Raw genomic sequence first — 24,231 nt, 5'->3', positions numbered from 1 at the left:
ATGCACACTTTTCCTCTCCCTCCTCCTCTCTGTTGTGCATTTTCACTCTCAACGCTAATAGTATTATGGATGGAGAAAATGCTTTGAGATAAGCCTCAGGTCGTGTAGTTGCAATCAATTACTGTGGTTAAATATTGCAATAAAAAGATTAAGGATTAGTATTGGGGGGGGCGTAAAGAGGCTTGAGTGTGTGTGCAGATGCCTTAGTGAGGGTATAAGCAGTTGAATGTGTGTTTGTGTGTTCGTCATTTTATTCATTTTTTTCTCTCATAAGTTATATCCAATGACTCCGTGACATTGCCTCCTATCTTTCTCTGTGCTGTTTCTTACTGTATTTTTCTCTCTCCTTTAAACTCTGTTTATCCCTGCCACCACCTATCCTCCAAACTCAAAGCCTAAATCTGACGGAAATCCTTCTGAAAACTTTTCCCAAAACTGACAGACTGATTTGTTCAGGGGAATTTATGTCATTTAGTGGCTGCCAACACTTACTCTTGTTGTACTGGGAGACTGATAGAGAAAGCCGGGTATTATCATGGTGCAGTATCACACAATACCGCTGAAAGCTGCAAGATGGAAGGCAAAGCAATCCAAACAACCAATGTGGCACCTAAAACTGGCTGAAGTTAGCTGATGGTAACTCGGAGTCTTACAGATCCAGTGTTCAAGTTCTACATGGTTTAATTAGCAAATATGGAGGTGAGTATTCATACTTATGTTGTCATTAGTGTACAATCACCTGAAAATAAGAATCATGTTTTCTTTAGCTGATTTTGCCTTTTAAATCTACATGCTCCCTCCACATCCCTTTTTACAGCTTCCAGGAATTTCACTTCTATTTACGGTGTATTGGTCATGATGTTAGCAAATTTCTATTGGTATCCCGTCCTTTTTCACAATAAACACTTTCCATATTTTAAAATACAAGGTGGCTCTTGTATAAAGCATAACAAATGCAATTTCTTCTCATTGACATTTGCAGTCATGGACAACAATACGACTGATGGACACTGTTTATCTTACACTTTTTTAAATACTTGCAACTCCATCATCGTGTCTGCAGCCCTAAGTCAATTTGTCAATTTCTGCTGAAGACATGAATATGTAAAAACAGATCACACTGGTCATTTCAAATAGGCTTCTGATTTTCTAAAACAGCCAGGCACTGTAGAAAATAAGTATATATGAATAAATAGAAAATATTTGGTGATATCTGTAGCAGTGCTTTAATATGCAGGCAGATGGTGCTGCAGTGATTTCTTTTTTTTCCCTCACAGAAAAAAGTTACGAATTTAAACAAGGTGGCTGTTTGGAAGCCTTTGGCCCTTATGTGTGGAGTTTGCTCATTGTCCCATTTCATGCATGAGTTTCCTCCAGGTACCCTTATTTTCTTTCCACGGTTTAAACACATGCAACTTAGGTTAACTGGTGCCTCTTAATAGCCTCTAAGTGTGAATGTAAGCATGTGTAGTTGTCTATCATTTGAGCCCTGTCGAGGATGTACTCTGACTCTTGGCCAAAGTCAGCTGGCATTTGCTCCAGCTTCCCCATGACTCTCTACAGTACACACGATGCTGAGGTGCTACAGCTAAAGGGTGCATAGATGGCTTAATATTTACTTGGTATGTGAGTGTTTACACCCAATGGTGTTGCAAGTTGCAACAGACTTGTTTTGGACTTGGATTTATAATGTCTTAAATCTCAATTCCGTGCAAGTTACATAAACCGCATTCATATTATCCATATCACAGGTGACAGCATTGACACAGTAGCTGCTAATCAAAAACAAAAATCACTTAGGAAAAGAACCTACATCCACAGATTCACAAACACACATACTTTGCACAAGCAAACCCACTCTGAGGCAGACAGATGTCTTGTTCTGAGCTGAGCATTTGTGAGGTATCAAGGTTGCACAGTCTAATATTTGACTGAACAGTGTACCAGTAGCAGTAAACCAATGTGCCAGCGTTGTGTTCCCCGCTTACATAACACTGTGGTTCTAAGCCCCCTTGTAATTGACTTATTGGCTGTTTGGGATCTCTGACAAAAGATAAAAATAGGGTCATTCCCTTGCTTTGGGATGGACAACGATCATTCTGTCATCTCACCTGCCTATACTCAGATGCTATTCTAATGTCAATGAGTGAAAACAAAAGGTAACATTAGGCGTTCTTAATCCCTTAAAGCTGTTTCGTGTAATTTAATACATAAGCGCTGCTCTCTCTGCTCTGCGAACCCCCCACCCACCACTGGGAAATGACTCATGCATATTTCAGCAGTGTGTCTGCCCATTCTGAGTGGAGCTTATTGTGGCTGCATGCAGACGCCAAATCAACCCTCTTTCCTTTCTCCTCTTTCGGTCTCTCTCTCACATTCACCCCACTGACGCCCAGTTCTTCATCACTATTCAGCATTTCAGAACATGGAAGGAATGACTGAGAATGGAGACGCATCTTTGACTGATGAAAACAACCTCTCTACCTGTTTTCCACAAAAGTATCAGCTTGCCTTTGGCATTCTCAAACACACGCACGCGCACGCACGCAGGCACACTCACACATACACACACATACACAATAATTAACTTCTGCTAGAGGAAATGATTTCACTCTAAGACCTTGAGAGACATGAAGAAGATCAATTGTTCAATATGCACAAATCTAATGAGTGCAACCTTTGAGAATGTACGTGTTTTCTAAGTCTGAAGATATTCCCACATTCAGTAAAGTCATTAACAAACATAACAACAGTCCTTCTTGAATGGTTTACCCTTGCAGGCCAATTGAAACAGGTCTATTTACTTTCTAAGTGAAGGAGGTATAAAACAATCAAAGGGCACTTTGCACTGAAGGCTGGGCCTGACCATGACATAAGATCATGTTTGGAGTGTGTAAACATCTGTTTATCACTTTACACCATGATGCAGACCTACAGGGAAACACACACCAACCACAATTAATTAATTGATTGAAGTGTCTGAGTCTTTCCATGTAATTTTCATTTTAATTAAAAGTATTCCCAGACAACTCTAATAATCACACATAGTTTAGCCCATAGCATCACCGATATACTGTTTCACCACCCAGATGGACAGATAAATCTTACATATAATTTTAGCAAAGTAGCTCTCACATGCAAAAATGCATAAGAAGTCGAACAGATGCAAAGAGGTAGCAGTAGTCATGTATTATGTATTGATTACAATGACATATTTGCTTTGCATGAAGTTGTTAGAAAAAAGAGGAGAAGTGCTGACCATCTTTATGTTTTAACCTGCTTCCGAAAAATAAAATATTAAGCTTCAAATGTTTTTTTTTTAGAATAATAAATATGCCTTACAAGTTTGTCACTGAGGGATGTAATACCAGGTTTTGTAAGTGTGTGTAGAACAGATTCACATCCCAAGGGGGGCATGGCGGGGAGGGGGCACAAGGCAGACACACAGAGAAAGGGACTGTTGCATGCCATGGGAAGGTACAGTCATTATTATGATCTTACTTCTCTCTGAGTCATAACTCAGACAAATCTGTACACAAAGACAAGATGCACATATTTTTAGATGCACTGTGACTTACACTTCCCAAGGATATCATCATCTCCAAAGTCTATAAACTTTTTTTTAATTCATTTCAAAGTCAGCCTAATAAAGTGCCATTGCCACAGTGTTGGGATGCTGGCCGACCACCATATTGTACCTCTAGTTAACCTTACTCTTCTACGCAACCACTCACCTTCCTCTTGTTACAAAATATACTCCTAAATTTCCACTTCACCTTCAGTTTCATGGGATACATTCTCCTATATTCCTGGCAAACTCATCGTCAGGTAATCATGTTGGAGCAGTTACTGCATATAAAATTATTTTAAGATGTGCACAGGCAAAGCTGACAGACAGCAGTTTATATCCAGAACTAGAACCAGTGTGCAGCTCTGATAGCAGCTACATGGTGTGCTGCTGTATCAGTCTGATACCAGGCTGTGTCTAATATGGTGAGGATTGACTTCCTCTTGCTGGCTCCCAGGTAGTGAGGGGGGATTTAAACTATTTTACCTCCCTAGATCTTCACACCTTCCCTGAGGCCCTCTCACCTCGATGCCTTAAATATTAATGGTAAATCGGAGGATAGTGGATGAGTGAGGAGGGGAGAGAGCTGACAACTTAATCATGGAGGCAGCAACCTCCCTCTCTCCTCTTCTCCAACGCTGTGGGCGGCTGTCACCATGACCTACATGATGTAATCACCTACAAAACCCTGATATGGGCCACAGAGGGCCTTGCAGGGAGAGATGCAGAGACAGGAAAAGAGGATGGGACCTTAGGAACCCTGAAGAAGAGGGTCATTTAAAGTCAAAACCCACAGAGAGTAAGAATAGTGAAAGAAGCAGAAACACTAAAGTGCCAAAGAAGGTAATTTGCACTAAGCCACATTAAAAAAAAGCAAAAACCAATTCCAAATATGTTTCCATCAAACACTTTTGGAATAAAATACAAAACACGTCAATGTGATACTAAAGGGTAAATACTGATTCATAAATCGTTAAATGTGTAATAAGGGTTCACAACTTGTAAGATATGGTGCAGATACAAATTGCCACTACAAGCAGTTACCTCATTAAGTTAAGCACTTTATACTTGACATTTGGAAAGGCACAACATAAAAGAAGGTTAAACTCCACAGCGTTTTTCCTGACAATAAACCACCAATAGGTAAACCTCATATTTTGTCAGCGTGGCATGGAGACAGTAGGAGAGACTGTGCTTTTCTTCTTACAATAAGTCTCCATCTTGAATTGAGTTTTGTTGTAGTTAATGAGTATGCAGATAAGACTGGCACGGCACATGGAAATGGAAGTCAGCCAATTTTGCCCTTGTTGCTCACTGCATACAAGAAGACATTTTCCGTCAGTCCTTTAGATATTCTGACAGCAGAAAGATCAAAACATGAAGGCTTTGATCTGTGAATGATAGAGTTTGTTGTCAGCACATCTATATTTTTGACACAATTATACCTTCAGTTTGACACTCACTGTTGTTTTCAGATGGACAAGATCCGAAGTACCAAAGGTACTTTGTGCCAGGACAAAACAGAAACACCCTATGGGTAGCTGAATAAATTACAGAATACATCACAGTCAGTGTGTCTGTTGTAACTAACAGGCAACTAGAGATTGAGTTATGGCAGAGTTAATGTTTTTTTTTTTTCTGTCAGTATTCCCATGCTCTGCTGATTTTAAAAAATAGCTGACATATGGAGAATGACATGGTTCAGGCAATCATTATCACCAGTTCAAATCCCTGCTTTAACCATGCATGGTTTATACATAGAAACTATAGTCAAAACAATATGTTATACTAAGTTTTGCAATTAGCTTTGTGCACAGCCTGAACTGATTGCCAACTTTGTATTCTACTATAAATTTAAAGAACAAGTAAAATATTTCTGTGGCACTAAAGTGACATAAACAAGACATCACTATAAAATATAAGCTGCTGTTTCAAATTAAAAGAGCATGAGAAATGGCTGCCTTAAAATGTTAGATGAAGACAAAAAAATGCCATGTGTTCGTGAAGACAACCAATTATCTTGAATAAATACTGCAAGTTGTGTTCATTTAGATTTGTTAATTTAGTGAACTGCTGGTCTGAACTTATACATTTACACCGGATTTGTTAAAATAGTCAGTTGTTTCTGTTTTGTTTACATGATTTAACTTAATTTATTTTGCATGAATTAGTAATTCTTCACACTTGACATAATTTTGTCATAATAAATGTGGTCAGCAGTGTAAAGTTTATTTGTATTTTCAGTTTCAAGAAGGCGTATGATGTTTCCTTTTAAATACAAAAAGAATGTGGAGAGCTTTAAACTTGCATTGCAATGCATTTTGGGAAAACTGTTAAATCGATTAACCCATAATTTAAACTATTGGCAGGATCTGAAGAAAAACCAGGATGAATAAGAAACAGATCTATGCCTTTCAGAGCTATTAACATCATATGGCAATGCCCATGCATTTCAAACAAGACACACTGGACATAAGGCCAAGTGTAATAATCGTGACCCTGTCTTACCCCGTTTATGGGATATGTCTTCCATCCGAGCTCTCCAAGCACAGATGTTGTATCCAGCAGCACAACTGAAATATAGAAAAGAGGGTAGGGGAAATACTAGCATTAGTAATCTGTCAACACCCAAAAAGTTCCATTTTCACACTGGGAATGGAAATATCACTCATAAATGTGTTCATTTAGACATTTTTTATATTAGCAGAAATGAGTTTCTCAGATGAATATTTATGCGTGTGGCAGGGTATACACTGGGAGCAATTTTTGCCACTTGCTACACAATTTGCTACACAATTTAGGGACTGATGGATTGCAGTCAGATTGCTGTCAACAGTCCATTCCCCTACCTGCCATGCTTCGCTTCCACCCACAGCTTTACTTCAATCTCGCTCACAACAATATCCTCCTCTTCTGCCTATGGCTGAGACTGTTTATGAGATACAATCACAAAAAGATCTGTCTTTAACCCTCCCTATGCCATGTACTATACACATATTGTAGATGTGTGGTATGTTTTTTATATATGTTTGAGTTTTGGTTTTGCACATCAGAACTTTATTCATCTTGGTATAATTTTGGCATAATTGTCAGTTTATCACTTTCCAGGCGCTGCTGAAAAAAACAATGCAATTCTACTCTGTAAAATATTGCCATCCTTGACAATATTTTTTCTTGCTCTCAAGGACAGTAGATTTAATAATTGAGGAGGAAAGTGTCTCTCCAAGCGACAAGTGATTTACAGTGAAAAGGAGCAGATATGGTTTCTTGAATTTACCTTCAGTGTGATGCCAGTACTAAATAATAAAAAAATGTTTTACCTGTGACAACATTAGTGAGCAGACACTAGACACAGCTGCATTTTTCAAAATCCATAAATATTACATGGAGTCCACCCAGGCACCTTGTCAAATGTACCAAATGCACAGGATGGTGTCAACAGAGTTACATCCTAATTATGTTCAGACACACTGCGCCACGAGAAAGGTACATGCAGCAAGGAAACAGTTGGTATTCACAGAGAGAGGGATAACAGGTAGAGGAACTCCAACCCTGGACTTAAAAAGGTTGTTGAAATCCAATCAATGGTCTGAGTCATCCTTGTTGAATCTGCCAAAAATGTAAATCTTTATACTTGTCCTCAAGCGGTCATTACAAATACTGACACTGATTTCTGACAAATCACAGTGTATTTTCTACTCGTTTAATGACTGAGTTTTAAGTGTCAGTCAGTCGTGAATGTCCACTTAGAGCTCTGAAAGGGATCCTTGGGGGGGCTCATTATACCACCACAAATCTCAATGAGTGACAATATTTCCTGAATTAATCTCCATCAACATCATTGCTCTGGGATAGCTAGTTATTACAACTAAAAGAGCATCAAACAAGGTAGTTTCAGTGCTGTGATATTATAATTTGCAGATTACAATGTCAAAGGAAAAGAAAAGTGATGTTTATATCTCTGTCAATCCACTCTGACAATATCAAGGCAAGAGGGAAGAAGGAAAGGACATTTTTACATCTGTCTGTTTCTCAGTTATGAGCCAGTACACCTCTGATGGAGCTTGGCTGACAGAGATTGTCAAAGTACCTGCGTGCTGAGGTTTCCATTGTGTTTTTGTGTATGTCTGTCATATACAGCTAAATGCTCCTCATCTTCCAAAGAAAAAGACAAAGCCTTGGACATACAGCAGAGATGAAATGTAACAGCTGTTTCACAATACCCTACAGGCTGGAGGACCTCGATGTTGTCGGCATCAACAAAAACAAGTAAGACACATAGATGTTTTTCAGTCTCCTAGAAGCCACATTCTCTGTAGCAAAACTCTGATCCACATCGAAAAATATTAATACATATTTCGAGCTGTGTTTCTGGCTAATCCATAAATAAAATATTAACTCGTTCTGTTTCTGGAAAAAAACATGGCTCTTTAGCTGCTACATGTTCGCTAACTTTGTAACATGGCATTAATTAGATTCATTTAATATCTTGATTTATTTTTTAATTTTCTTTTGCAGTGAGCATCTCTCTGAATCAGCTGGAAACGGGTTATCGAGGGAAGTGATAGCAAATCAGAGTAGTGAAGTTGGCAAATCCAAAACTCCAGGACTTAAGGTCAACGTGACAGCAACAGGTGAAAAAGCTGCCTTTAGCACCCTCACCACTGTACTTCACCTAACTGTAAACCATGATAAGTCTTTATTAAATATCTAAAAAAATTATTGACTTTTTGTCTTTACAAAGCAGCTTCTTTAAAGTTTAGAATAACGATCATTTCATTCAAGCTTCCTTTAACTATGCATACATATCATCTAGAGTATGCATTAGGTTCTCATTTTGTTTTTGCACATTTTGGCTTTATACATCCCAGTGTACGTCTGGAGAAATGTGCATGTGTGTACACATAGTTTGTATATTTGGCCCCTGGTGTGTCAGAGAATATCTGTATTCTAAAACATACTATCCATGTGTCCCTTCTAAAACATGGAATATAATTGAGGTTTTAAGAGGATTTGTAAGGTAAATGATTAACAATAAGTGTTTTTTTCTATTAGATTTTTGATTAATGTTGTTATCATGTTTAGTGACTGTGAATTTATCCATTCTTAGATTGACTTTCCTCCAGAACTGTAGTACTTTTAGGTTGACCTCTAAAAGCAATAAAAGCCATCCCACCAACCAACCAGCTTGAGCCAACTTTACTCTTTTTTTTTTTTCCGCTCAGGATTTTAGAGCTGATACTCTTCTTTTTGTTTCACCATATTGTCCATTATGGTTAATGTTGCCGACCCAGCTCTGTTTTTTCCAGACAAAATGACAGCACTAAGTACATCATATAATGAGCACTAGCTATTTCATAGTAAAGACTTGGGCAGAAAGAGACCTTTTTAGAACAGCAGATTGTAAAGCACTTAATGACTCCTGTTGTGTTACATCAATCTGAGATAAAAAGTTGAAAATGGACATTGATTTATATAGAAATGTAGCAGATTATTTCATTGATTGACCATCCTGCTCTACACAGCAAGGGAAGGCTTCATGCTGATTCTTTCATCTTCCAGTCCTGCTAGTTTAGTACGTCCTCCATGTTGACTGGTTTTGGATCAGTTCCATCACCTCTGTGTGTCTTTTTCTGCTCGCCAGTGCCAGGCCTCTACCACCAGTGCCTGGCCAGAGGACTAGCTGGCACTGCCAGTGGTGTTAATGGACACCATTAGGCTACTGTGGGCAGGTATGCAGCACAGTCCCTGGAGAATGGCCTAATTACTGAGAGCTGGCTGTGTCACTCACTGCAGTGAACAGTTTCACACCTCACTTTACCATAAATAACAAACAGTTGACGCACATTAGGAGGCAGAGGAAATATCCAGCAGAGCACACTGAACTGTTGGGTCAAAAGCTCTGTGTTTCCAACTTTATAAGAGCTAAGACAATCAGTCTTGCCTTAATGGAAAAGTTTTTCAAATCAAAAACTTGAACAATGCACTGTAAATAGAAGTGTGAGATCACAAACGCTGTGCTTGATTTGTGCAAAGGACAAAAGATGCTTTGAAATGAAACACCTCTACCATGCTGACACTGTGGTGAATACACACTGCAGCAGTTACAGGTGTGACCTGACAACAGCAGCAGCACAGAAAAAACATCCAACCAACCAAAATGTGCCTGTTTCTGTTTTATGATATTTTCCTGCACAGTTTGTCATGAGCTAGTATGATGCTGTAACACATTATTGTACAGATTCAAGCTTTTTAAGATACAAAATTGTCGATACAGGGTTGGCAGATAGTGTGAAAAACACATGGATGAGCATGTAGCACATATTTTCTATGGGGACACTTTTCCTTGTCTGTGTTGGGTTTATAAACAGCTACTGAACCTGCAGTGTACACTAAAACTGCCTATGCTGGATGCATATCCACCCATCCTCTTCCTCCTTCTCCCTCCCTATTCCTCCATAGAGTTGTCTTTCAGTGAGGCACCCACAGACTGTGCCTGGGGCTGAGGCTCCTCTGGGACTTCCACTGGTTAGGTATAAATAGAACATGAGCTGGCCAACTCATAAATATATGGGACTCCAGAAGAATGATGACATCTTCTATGTGGCCTACAACCCTCTCAGGCCACACAAACACCGCAAAATAGCTACAAACAGAAAAAGGTACTCTTTATGTTCATTTACATTTTGAGCAGTTTGTGGACTCAATACAATACAGGTGCCTCAAAACATGCCAACCCCTGAGAAGAATACTTATTTCACATTTTGGTATACATTATGGGTCTAAGCAGGAGTGTCCACAATTGAAGACTTGTTTGATTTGCTGAGGATGAATTGTGAACACAGCAGCTGACATGTTTTTTTTTTTGTTTTTTTTTGGTCCTGAGACTAGAGTGGCTCACAAAGCAAAGCGAAAACAAAACCTCTTCATTTGCAAGCTCCCTACATACTCATTCTGGTAAACAGCAAGCCTTATTAAAAAACAAACAGCAGCATTTGATGAACAGAGACTTGGGAGAATTGATTTTGGTGAGTATTTCAATGAGGACTGCACATTGTCATTTAGCCGTGTAAACAAAGTGCTGCACTCTCAACAGATGAGAGAATGATATGCTGTGAAATGGGAAACTATCCATAGCAGAGGCAATCGGACAGGCATGGTAGGATTTTCCACACTTCACCATGATCAAACATTTACTGTCATAATAAATGTCAGCAAAGCAAATCTTTCAGTGTGCTTGATAGTAAAGTAATATATTTGCTCAGTGTATTTAAAATTAGAGATTAGCGAAGGGAAATCGTGGCAATCAGATCTGAGCCTCCCATTCGGCACTGGGTCACACACTGCTGCTGCATGTTGCAGTTCTGGCCGCACCGACAGGTGTTTTTAATCAGCTTCCAAAGGCAAAACACCTGCAGTGACATCACAGCTCGGGCCGAAGTTAAAACTTTCCACAGGGTGTAACAGCAGTGAGACTTTATGATACTCTCATAAAATAAGCGCACATTTAGCTTTTACTTTTATGCTGCAACAGACGCATAATACTCTTAAAAAGTCAGCTCTTAACATTTTGTAAACAAACATCATTTTAGTAAAACATTTAACTTTCGTTGCTCCCAAAACTTTCTTTTTTTGAAGTCCGTGTAAGGATTTCTTACACACAGGAAGGATGCCAGTGGTTTTACACACATAACTGAGCAATCCCTTTTTCTTTTTGGTTTTATTTGGAAAATTAAATTGGGCAAAATGTAGGAAATCACCTGTTTGTGTGTGTGCAGTGCCTTTAACTGTCTACAAATGGATTCTTCTAAAATAACGGTGTGTCTTGATAGAAAAATGCTTTTCTGAAACCTTAAGGTATATTTAACACACAACTCCAGCAGAATGGTCCATTTCATACCAAAGCTGATTCCTATGATATTAAATGACATTTTAATATCAAACTAAATTTACTTAGGCACATTTGCCTGTCAGTTGAAGACTTTGAAAAGACTTATTTTCCTCATGAGTAAAATATGGCATGGACCTTGTTCACCAGGTGGCCATAAAGCTCACATACAGTACAACTCCACAGTCATTGTCTTAATACAGGAATGGTTTTGAGGAAGATGAGCCCTGACAAAATTAACTCTCAATCTCTCTAGGCAGGGGACTTTCACTAGGAAACCATTTAATACATGTAGCAGCATGTGCTCCACTCAACTCCACTAATGTTGAGACTGTGACACCTAAACTACTGTACTTGTACAGTACAACTCAGTACAATGCCAAGGTTAAAACTAATATTGAATTCAATTACATGGCACAATTAAACCATTCTTAGCCTGTGTGACAAGCATCCACATGCACACCACACACAAACGTACACAAAAGCTGCAAGTCAAATGTGCAGAGTGAACAATTATGTGGCTCTGGATTGGCTGCTTGATTGATTTTCCTTGACAGCACATTGCCGGTCAGGACGCAGCCATCCACACATATCAATGTAGAGTGTAATTATCATTTTCTCTCACGATTTTCAAGTGAGATTATTGTAGTTAGTAAGCATAGGCAGCTTAGTCAACAGTTTCCTGCCATGGTTTGCTGGCTGCCTTTCAAAGATCGGACCGATCAGAAGTCATCAGACCTCTGTGAGATTCAATAAAAAATCATATGTGGTGCTTCCATTCGACCCATCCATTTTCCAAAGATAGATTTTTGTCTTGATTTTTCTTCTTTTACCTTGAATTTTGCTGTCACAAAAGCAATCTGAGCAATTTCGGAAGTGTGGGGAAAAAAAATACATAAACTTTTGATTTAATGGATCTGAACAATCTTCAACTGAGGAAAATTCTACAAGGACTCAAGAAATGAACTTAGTAAATGAGATTTGTGACTGTTTATTATAATAAATATCCCTGCTGCTAACTTCACAAGGGATAGGACTCGGAGAATAAAATGAACAAAAGTAAAGATTTTGGGAAGAGATCTATTGATGGAGAAAACAGTTTTGTTCAAAGTTGGCAGTGAGTGAGCAGAGCTTGGTTAATAACTGTAATCCCAAATGGGTGGATGTGAGAGATATGTTGCTGTGAGAGGAGGCACACAGGCAACAAGCACAAGGTGATTGATTTTTCATTGTTCTCCTAACAGCTGACATCTCACACATTTTTCCCTGTGAAATCCCCAATCATTACATGGAACTGTACTACAATGCCTCAATATAATAGTGTCAGGCTTTGTCCCCAGCCCACCTACATAACAAGGTGTACAGTACCTGAAGAATAAAGAAGTTGACACGGAGATGGTGTTTACTAGTTTTACCTTTCATATGAATGGAGTTGAATGTGAACTTTACAGGTAAGACAGACACAATCAGTCCCCACGGGAAATAGAGTATCTTCAATAACAATGCAACTTTAAGTTGTCCCCAGAAATCAAGCCTGTGAAGCCACTGACCCACTGCACACAGCAGGAAGTCAATATTAATTTGGCAAATGGAAAAGCAATACGTTGAGCATAGCATGCTGTGACAAGGTGCCTCGGCACCTAACGAGACGCTTTTCTTTGTCACCTGAGTTATTATCAGCTTTTTTCCGTGCTAAGCTGCAGCGCTGTGAGCTGCACAATGACTGCAATTCAGCTGCTGAGCTCCCAGACCAGTCAATATGAGAAACTCAAGTACAATAGAAAGCAGACATCAGTTCAATCATTCAGTCTGTGGTGGAGAAAAACACAGAGTGGGGTTGTTATGTATCAGCTGTCGAGGAGAACAGGGAGCAGCATCACTCTTATTGAACAGAGAGAACAATAAAATATAACCTGGGGGGGCAGATCCTGCTGTGTCCTCGCACAATCAATAAAACAATTTTAAACCTCACTGATGCTGCAGCTGTGTGTGTGTGTGTTTGTGTGCGTGTGCGTGTGTGTATGTGTGGAACATGTGGATCATGCAGATGAAACTGCAAGACCATACAGGTAGACTTCAACCTTACACAAATAGAACACACACACACACACACACACACACACACACACACACACACACACACACACACACATATGTGCACTGTTTCACACTCCGTTCCTTCTAACATACAAATGTGTGTGAATGTAAAGTACATTCTCACACTCTCACTGAATACATTTATCTTTGGCGGATCAGAACCTTTTGGTGTGTATGTTTAAAATCTTCTACAACACAAAGCAGACATGCCTGCACTCACACACCCTCACACAGATGCACTGACATTTTCACTCTGTCACACACTTAATGATTCAATCTCTGGCTGCTCTACTGTCTACTTTGTTCCTGTCTCTGCATGTGTGTGTGTGCAATTGCGTGATGTAGAATGTGTGTGAAAAGCAGCCTCAGGCTTGTCATGTCAGCAGCTAATTTCCATAAAAAGTGCTTTAAATGGTATTATCAGATTCATGGTTTGGGTTTTAAAAAACTGATCTGAAGAAATCCATTGAATTCTAGTAGAAAATAATACTTCAAATCTGAGTCGAGTGGATTAAGTCGATTGAGACGCAATTTGAAGAATGTCTGGAGTGATATGACATGATATACAAATTTAAGAACAGGAATATGTGGATTTGTTTTGTTATCTAATAAGCTCTCTATCCCGCGTTACATTTTTCATCAATAAAGCAAACGCGTCTAACAGGAAAGGGGGGGAAAGGAATAGGACGTTTTAAACTTTTTACGCACTACATGCACAGATGTTGTAGTGCACGACCTTTGCTGAGTGATTTGCCCGAGCTGGCGGGATGTTGCCAGTGTCTAGGTTGAACTATTTCCAGGTGTCCGGTCATGTTACTTCACGGACTCTTACAATAACAGCGCGGTATCAGTGTTCACAGTGAAACAAGGTAAGTGGAAGCGCAATGCAAGAGAAAACAAATTGTTTGAAGTTGGGACATATGATTCAGGTGATGGTGAGTGGATCGAATGTATCTCACCTTGGCTGCAGCGGCTGATGCGCGTGAGGGAAAATCCAAGAAAAAGTGAAACGAGGAAAAATCTTTGTCCAAAACTCATGTTTGCTGCAACATCTATTATCGTCTGTATCGGAGGGACTTCTAGCCAGTATGTAATAGCTCAGTGAGATGCGCGTCCGAATCCCTCACAAGTACTGATCCAGCGATCCCGGTGCTCACATTTGTTCCCGATTGGAGAGAACTGCAGGGTGGCGGAACAACAGATCCATCCTTCACCTGGAGGCAGTGGCGCGGAACGCAGCGGAAAGAATTTGGATAAACTCGGGGGAAATTTCACAAATAAAATAAAAACAAATCAAGACAAGATAAGACACACTTAGATCCAAACAACTTTGACTCTTTCGCACGGACTTCAGTCTCCGTTATTGCATTGCTTCAACAATACACTAAAATGTCCTTATTAATCTAGTGCGTACCCGTGGTGCGCCGAGTCGTGACAGACTTTACAAATCCTGTGTGCCGCGGACTGCCAGGTCCCTGTCTCCTGTCCGGTCCGCTGCAGCAGCGAGATGAGGACGGTGAAAAGAGGAATGATTGGGATGCAGCTGGAGAGCAGCTGAAGCGGCGGCTACGGTGGGAGACTGCGCGCGTCTGCGCACGATGCTCGGCACTAGAGGGGGTTAGCTGACTGTCTGTATGTGTCTGTCTTATTTGTTGGTTCAAGTGCAGGGCTTCCTACATTTTTACAAAAGCAATCTATGGTAAAAGGGGGAAATATACGTGTGTCTCCTACTAAAAGGATTTTACCTGAATAAAACTCCAATGTCTATTATTACGAAATGTTCTTTCTACCTGGTTTCTAAAGCCCGATGCCTGCAATAAGTTTCTTGCGCATGGTGTCATGAATTAAATTCCAACAAACTGAGGATTTCCTTAAATGAAGAGTGAATCTTTAAAATCAATGAATACCTAAATGGATTAATTCATGATTTTAACGTTTAATCTTGATCCATAAAAGTCCGTGTGGGCATTAAGTTACTGACTTATCAGAAGACATATAGCATGGTACCATTCTTAGCCTATAACCAGATTTCAGACACTTTCATGGAAAATAGACCAGTAGACCTTAAATTTATTTAAGAAATCTGCTCCTTTGAGCTAAACAGCAGTCAGAGTGTGACAATGACAATGTCATCTGGGGACAAATCCTGGGGCTTCTCCATTAGGTGAATAAAAAGAAAAGAAAGTTAACCAGTAACTGCAGAGATACCAACTTTAAAATCTAACACGTCCCTTCAATAAAGTTACTGTATAATAAACCTATTTCCTTCCCTAATCACTATTTTACCTGCTTTCACTGTGAAAGGATTGTAATAACAATTAGTTTTTTGTTTGGGGGGTGGATTTCTGTTTGAGCCCCACCAGGAAATTTGAAATTGGCATCTGACAAATCAAATTCAATCTGCAACTTTTGAAAAACAAAAAGAAACTTTGTAGATAACATGTATTAGGCTACAGCAGCACTAATGTGCAATAACAATTTTATGTTTGCTATGTCAGTACAGAAAACTGTATCCCAGAAGAAATGTAGCATCATGTCCATCATGACTAAATGTAAATGTAAATGTCCGTCCATTTCCAGTGCAACAGTGAGCTGCTCTGCTTGCCAAGAAGCCAATGTCAGCCAAGATTAGGGGGAAGGTCTTCCGCTCATCTTCATGGACATCTCATTGAGTGAGTAAGCAAACCCTCCCCAACCTGACGGGATTAAACAAAGCAACGTTGGCTCCTGTGATGAGACCCAGTAAGTGAGGACGTAGGAACAGCTTCCTGTCAGTGCGTAGGAGGTAAATCCATCAACATCACCTTCCGTCACCACCACTTAGCTCACAGCCAATCACTAAACAATGCAGCGAAGGTGCCAACCAACTACCGACTTTTTGCAGCATATCAAGCAAACACAAAGGAGGACGGAGGGTTGTAGAGTAGAATATATTGACCACAGTGGCCTGTTTGTGTCTATTGTAGCTTGAGGGAGGCTGCACACACTACAGAAATGGATCAAGCTATTAACGTCACATTGCAGATGTATTGCAGCTGTAAAAAGATGGATAAAAGTTGTGGTCCCTCTCAGCGAAAAAGAAGGGTCTATAGAAATTTTGGACTGTCGCGAACAGTGTGTGTAGGGTAGAACTGTCATTGATAGGGGCGCAGAAATACATATTCAAATTGCTGTCATACTTGCCACAGCATCATACAACAACAATCAGCAGATGTTTGACCTTTTGCATGACATGTTTTATTTTTACAACAACTGTGTAGTTTATCCGTAGCGCGTTTATCAAGTTTCTCTTTTTCTTCCACCTTATCCTCTGCCAGTATGATCACATTATCTACCACGTATGCAATTCTTACACTATTTCTACTAATACTACCACTTAGATGCAAAACAGATGCAGATGACTTAAATCATCACTCATCACTGTGGAGGGTAATGACTTTGAATAATGACTGAAGAGGGCAAACTGTGAAAAGGTCCTTTATGCCAACCCCCCTGCAATGATTTGGTTTCCTTTGCTGTAATAGTGGTCAATGAGGTGTGACTGTAGGGTATAGGCAGCATAACTATGAGATATGATTCCCCCTGTCCACAGAGAACAAGCTCCGTCCATCTGTACTCATCACAAGCATAGAGCTGGAATGGGACCACATCAGCACAACTGACAGAGGCAATGAGACTTTATAGCAGTAATGGTTTCACTAATCTCCAGTGCCAGCGGCTACAGAACTGCCCCACACGTCGAATCCAAATGGTTAAAACAACTTGGGGCTAGAGGAAAAAGAAAAACAACCTCAGATCCATTAAATATTGCAAATGTAAAGCACCTTGCTTATCTGGTTTTATTATCAGAGTTGTGTTTGTTCATGCACAGCTCTTATTGCTTTAAGTGGACAAATGTAATAAAACTTCACATTGAACGGCAGATTGATTTTAGTTGTGGGGTGAGTGTGTGTGTCCCATTCTTGGAATGATTAAAACATCAAGTTGTGATGTCTTTAAACAGCCCTCACCAGACATGGGAGGAATCCATCATAAAAGAAGCAGGATTATTGATTTATCTGCCTACATTGGCCTCAGCAGACCAAAAGGCACTGACTTACAAGATGTTTGTGAAAGTGGCCAGTGACGGTATAGTTTTCATGATCCGTGTAAAACAAATGCTCTTTCCACTTACATTGAAAAACTTGGATATTTTACTTTACTACAACTAGCAATGCCACAGCATTATAGTACAAGTAAAGTTCATGCATTGAGTCAATGAGCACAAATGTACTAGTGTACACATAAAGTAAAGTGAAAGCGCTTATAATGCAGTATGGCACACTTGAGGATAAAGCAATATTACATTTATTCATGCATAAACGTGTACATCACTTTAATGTTGAAGCTGCTGAAGACGGAAATCTTTTGCAACAACTTAAAAAAATCAAACCATAGGTTTCTAAAATCAAGAGCTATAGTTGTTAATAAACACACACACACGCACACACGCACACAAAATTAATAGCTGTCTTTTATAACTTCAAATGTGAAAGCAGTAATGAAATAGATTAACTGCTGTGAGTCTAAATATTTCACAACAGTGTCCTGAGTTCTGTAAAATCATCACATTGATCTAAAAGAATTTAATCTGTCTGTGTTTTAATTGGGAGTTTTAACTTTTAATGACAAGTGCTGTTAAGGGGAGTCAAGGTAGAACACACTTTCAAGAAAACACACAGTGCTAAAGGTTCTTGTGAGAATTTGTTTTAAAAATACAACTTAGAAAAATAACACATTTGACTTTAAGAACTCAGTTTAGTCAAACTGTTGCTGATCTAGTTCCAGCCAAGTAAAGATGCTGTAATTAAAGTGACTGTGAAGCTGTGCTGTGTAAGGGCTTATAGAGCAGTTAAACAGTATTGTTCTGAGTTGGAACAATAAAGTGTTAATTACGCACTGCAAGTGTAACAGTTTAAGAAAATACACAATACAACATTAAGCCAGTTTTTTTGGATTCGGTGTGTGAATTAAACACTGTTTATAGACAGTCACTCTGCAATGATATCTGAATGTCTGAGCAGAGTTTTTCCCAGGGTAGGGGCTGCAGTGCACCTCATCCACAATAAACTTTCAGACTCAAAGGGTTTGCACTGCAATGGTAAACTTATTTTCCTATTCCTGATTATTGCATTGGCCCAGAGGGAACACTTTTTTTTATCTACAGTACTGTGAATCTTCATTCTATTGCCCAAGGCGAAGATGACATTGAATATTTTCAAATGGCATAAAAAAAAGGTAACAGAGGGGAAAACACTTGTTCAAAAACAAACCATGCAGACAGCGCTTCAAAATTGCCTGAAGCAATTTATAGTCTCCCTTGTCTTCTGATTTTTTTTAATCAATTTAGGTTTTTGATCTCCATGATGCATTTTTATGGTGATGGCTGGCCTGCAAACGGTACACAGTGGAGTGCATTAACCTAGTGGTAAGCAAAGGGTATATTTCTTATAACACTAAGGGCATTTAGGCAGACAAGAATGAATATGGATTCATTTGGGCAGAGATGAATCCACTGGTAACAGATCAACACAGCATTGACATTTTATCACCATATTATATTTACTGTTTTATATGGCAAACAGGTTTTCTTAGTTACACATCCAGGAATTCAATGTAAGAAGTGAAGAACAATCTTTGCTGTGACTTGTCAAAAACAGAAATGTCTGTTACTGTTGATAATGACTTGGGTGGATCCACTAAGCAGCCTGCTTCAAAAATATATACTGTCTAACGGTGGTCAGCATTTAGATCAAATAAAGCTTTTGAAATTATAACAAGAGATATTGCTGTATGACGTGACGAATTTCAAGGAACTCTAATAACTGGCGCAACTAACATGGACTACTTTAATATCTTAGGAACCCATTCAAAGTGATAGGGAATGACTTGATTCCTACAGTGTCACAGAAACACCAGCACAGATTAGGAGCATGGAAGCTTCCTCCGCCCCTGTGCCTGCTCTCACAGGAAATTCCTACAGTTTGCCAGCACAACATACCAAACACCACACTATGCAAGCTTTCGTTATCCCCTGACCTCCCTCTCTGTACACTACTGTGTCAACGAGTGAATGCTGACTTCTGAGCTACAATCGATATGCAGAAGTGTCTGTGTGTCCTAAATTTGGGGGAAAAACAAGACACCGTGTTTTCAAAGACTTGTGCTACAGCATAAAATTGGAATTTTTCCAAGTTAATTTCATCTGTACTGTAGCTTTAGCCAAGTCTGACAACATGTTGGATGAAACTTGAAGGCCTTGATGTTCTGCATTTTATCTTGTTTTTAGTTTATTCCCAGTTGAAAAAATATGTAGAGTAACATTGTACACAGAACATATAGTACATATTCATCACAGACACATGTGGATATATTTTGGGAATCGTCTGCTTTAAGGTCATGAGTACATTGGTTACATTTTTTACTAACTGTTAAAATATCCTAATTATTACATAATGTAAAAACTACTTTTCTATGTTAAACTGGTCAAAATAAAGTGAATTCAGGTTTCAGGTCCTTGTTCGGAAATGTGGTCCACATAAAGAAGAAAAGCTTGGCAGCAAATGCTCTCAGAATAACTTGTAGTGTCTTTCTTACTGCACACGCACATGCACGGCCTCATGCACACCCGTGCTACATTTGTGAGGTTGCCCAGCTCCCTGGCTGCCTAATGGGCCATAGGCTCTAATCTGGATGGCCACGGTGCTCAGGAGAATGAGCAGAGCAAATAGAAAGAGCAGCTCATCAGGCCTGACAGCCAGTGTGTCTGTAACCCCAGCTGTTAAAGAGATATCCACTCATCGCTCAGAAATGAACGACGAAAACGAGTCGTCTTCACAAGCCAGGGTAATTTCCAGGGACTGACAACAGAAAGCTTCAACATTGTTTTTTCAAACTCTGTAATGTTTCAGCTATTGAAGAGTCTATGTTTTTCTTCTGCCTCCTGCTGTTATTTTTATAGTATTTGATTTATTACAGGTTTATTTTTTCTCTTCCATTAATATGTTTTGCAGAGTAGAATCACCATATACACCAGTCAGCCAAAGGTTTTATACACCTGGTGGTTTTAATGTTGTGGTGCACAGGGTCAGCATGGGCACTCTGCCTGGCCACGCAGCACCATACGTACTGACACCAGTTGATCATGGCCAGCATTAAAACTTCCCATGCTGACTCACGTTCACCACAACATTAACATCATCAGGTGGATTTAATGATGTGGCTCTTCCTGCACATTTTCTTTCATTAAAGGAGCTTTAAAAGGTGTCTAGGAACAAATCCACCCCAGATTCCCATTGTTTCTAACTGTGATGTGCTCTAGGAGTGACTGAGTATAATTTGCTCATTCAGCAGAAGGTTATCAGCCAGCCACTTGTCTAGTGGTGAATGCTTATTAGACAACATAACAATGTAAGTTACCCAGCCAGTCATGTTCAAAGTACCAGTAGAAAATCAATTCAAAATGGAAATGACAGTGTTGATAATAACCATGCAGCACAATGAACATCGTCAGCCACTGTACCTTTTATTTTTTAGGATGAGTGTTTTCGTTTTCTTTTCAGACAGGTTCTGTAATTACAGTCAACAGTGATGGAAGGTGGCATTCAGCAACTTGACAGTTCCTAAGACCTGCCCCCCCCCTTCATTCCTAACCCCAAAATTTCCATTAGTAATTGACAAATGGATGGATTAATGGTGTATAAAATGACCCATCCATCACTGGGCTAAACGGGGTGAGGGAGCACCACCCTGTCAGACATGCCTTTTTAGAGCTTGGTTCTCATGAGCTCTACGTAACGCTCGCCTTTTTTTTTTTTTTACCTGCTGTTAAACAGCGTTTCTCAGTTGAAAGCTCCTTTACAACATTTCTCTGCTTTTAGAAACCAAGAGTAAATTATTACTGTAAACATATAGTGTGTAGTATATACGGCAAGTGAAGATAAAATCCCTTAGCAGTGCACTTTGTTTTTACAAGAGAAACAACAGATTGGGATGAACTTTTCTGTGCGCAAAATAGCAACAACAAATCTGTAAGGTGTAAAATACCAGGGTGGCAACATTTTTCCCTATTTCTACTGAGTGTAAGTGCAAGAAGAGGAGTCACCCGGAGAATTCTTTATTTGTAGACAGGCAAAGCAGTTCATGCAGGTAAAGCTTGGCAAAAAACATCACAAAACTTATTAATCAATTAAATAAAACCTAAACTAGGCCCACAGCTAGTATGCAGCTAAAAGATGCTGATCCCAGCAGATCTGCACCTGAAATCAATAACGTTTGACACACTGAGAAACTCTCACTTCCTATTTAATAATTTAGACCCATGACCTCCTTGTATATGGATAACATCAAATACATGAATAACTATAATAAATGTCTGTCATTTTAACAACAATGTACTATGAACGATATAAAACAGGGAGCTGAAATAACCATAATAAATAGAATAAATCATGCATAGCATTACTGGTTCTATGGGGCATCTATGCAACCACAGGGACCAGAGTGATATTGATTTGTTTACTTTGTGATTTCTAATCCCAAGTTTGGAATCTGAACTAATATTAGTTTGAACTAATGTTCTTTAGTAGTCTTTAGCTTCCTACCCCAAATAAGTCCAAATTCAGTGGCTTTTATTTGGATGTTATTTGATTTGTTTGCAGAAGGTCACGCATTAGCTGGGTTATGCTGCTCTAAAGACAAAGAAACATTGTAAATCAATTACCAATTTGTCACTGTGTGATGGGTAAACAGACCACGGGATGGTATCAGTACTGCGGCATCAGCACAGTTACACAGTGATTTGATGGATTCTGGAAGAATTTCTTGTCCATTTACAATACCAATCCATTCCTATAACCCCCATATATTGCAATTTTCTAGTAGCCTGAGGGATTAGAAGGGACCGATCCAACTCAATTAAATCAATGGTGTCAGGGAGCTAAACAACAACAAGGCAAAATCTCAAGTAGGCCACGTGCTGTGTGTGTTAGTGACCAAACATGTGTGTGTGTGTGTGTGTGCAAAGTTATAATGGTTTCATGAGGAAAGGGTTCTTTTAGAAGCAGTCAAACTTGAAGAGCTGTCTCAATAGGCTGGGTAATGTATCATGTGTGACGAAAACAAAGTACTTGTAAGTAACTTTACTGAGAAGGAAGCTCAACATCAGGCCACAAATTTTTTTTTAAGCTACTCAAATCCATCTCTCAACAGGGGATCGCTAATTGCGAGCTGTGGCAGAATTTCTGAATGACCTTTGAGTTTGAGTGATCTTGATGAGCGATGTTGCTCCTGGACTTAGAAAACCTTTTAGAGTTTTGTCAAATAAAATTATCAAAACCTGATAAAATCTCATAACTTTATAACAGAACACATGAATAACACATTTCTGTAGCACTTGGAGGACTAAGTGCTGCAAAAAAAAAATGCAAATACAGGTGAGCCTATAAAAGAGCAAGTTCACAGGTAACATCCACAAAACACTTTAGAAAATAAGAAACCCACAGTGCACAGTGACATTTATTATAAATAGACTTCAAACTTCACAGTTCAAACACTGTCAGTCAGCCCTTTAAAAACATCTTCAGCAAATGCGCTTTACAACAATGGCTCCTTGTCTATAATCTAAGTTGGAGGTGCCACAGTAAAACATCTTACAGCAAATATTACATCAGCATATATCTGCAGTAAATATTATATTGAGGTAAGAAATGGTCTCACAGATTGCATCTGATTACAGTATATGTACATCAACACATGTAACCTTAGCTATAATGATCTGGACTAATTTAGATTTTAGAAAACCATTACCAGTGAATCCAAATTAAATGTCCTATTTGCTCTGGTCTGCTCCTCAGATTAATGCTCTGTGATTTTACACAAAACATTGTGGTTCGGGTTACATATGAATACAATTCGGGAAGCTTTTACTAATATTTTCCAAAAAGTCTTTGAATTTAAATGACTGGGCCTGTTTGTCCCTACACCTCATTCAAATCCAACAAACATATTTTTGAAAGAGGGCCCCTATGGATCTTCATCGACATGCACTTACTAAAAAAGAGCTATTAGGGTTTGGTGGAGACAAAGAAACTACTTAGCTAGATTTAGTAAAACGTTCAGGGTTTGACATACAATAAGTATTCCCTAAATATCACTAGACATTTATTATCATGGTTAACATACTGTAATAAACACAAACCTTCTAAAGTCAGTGATAATGGATAAACATTTGAAATGAAAGTGTTTTATGATGTTTTATTTCTTGCCCTGAAACTCTGTCATATGTAAATGAACAACATATTCTTATTATGTATTCTGCATATCATTATGTGTTTTTTGCAAATGCATTTCCTTAAAAAGTCATTACCTATTTCTGTTTGGCTGTATATAAACATCCCTCTAGGAAATAGGGTTACAAAGGTGGTAATTTCACATAATAAAGTCGATTCTTCTTGCGCCTTACTATTCAAGCTCTAACTCTTTAATCCAACAAGCGTCTGTCTTTGTAGGAGGGAAAAACAGTATTTTCACAAAGCTGAGAGAAATTTAACATCTCAGGATCAATATAGCACATTTGATATGTCTTCAGTTTGAGTCATTATCATGCTTTTGTCCATTTCACAGTTTCTGTTTCCCAATT

General features: G+C 39.0%; 1 protein-coding gene across 4 annotated transcripts in view; it reads right to left on the bottom strand.

Moving 5' to 3' along the window:
- LOC137133269 (ephrin type-A receptor 6-like) overlaps nt 1–15,167 on the bottom strand; it is a 151,844-nt gene extending 136,677 nt beyond the window's left edge. Inside the window, exons 1-3 of one of the 4 annotated variants that reach the window (XM_067516722.1) lie at nt 14,968–15,166; nt 14,513–14,767; nt 6,077–6,141 (exon numbers count right to left, since the gene is read on the bottom strand). In XM_067516722.1, coding sequence (XP_067372823.1) covers nt 6,077–6,141; nt 14,513–14,591 — 144 coding nt within the window. In that variant the 5' untranslated portion in view covers nt 14,592–14,767; nt 14,968–15,166. Of the gene's footprint in view, nt 1–6,076; nt 6,142–14,512 lie in introns of all 4 variants that reach the window. The other 3 variants (XM_067516726.1, XM_067516724.1, XM_067516725.1) reach the window with 3 other exon arrangements.
- Nucleotides 15,168–24,231: the final 9,064 nt, after the last annotated feature.

Source organism: Channa argus, chromosome 9, assembly GCF_033026475.1.
Source record: "Channa argus isolate prfri chromosome 9, Channa argus male v1.0, whole genome shotgun sequence".
Taxonomy (NCBI): domain Eukaryota; kingdom Metazoa; phylum Chordata; class Actinopteri; order Anabantiformes; family Channidae; genus Channa; species Channa argus.
This window is presented reverse-complemented; position numbering and strand designations above follow the sequence as displayed.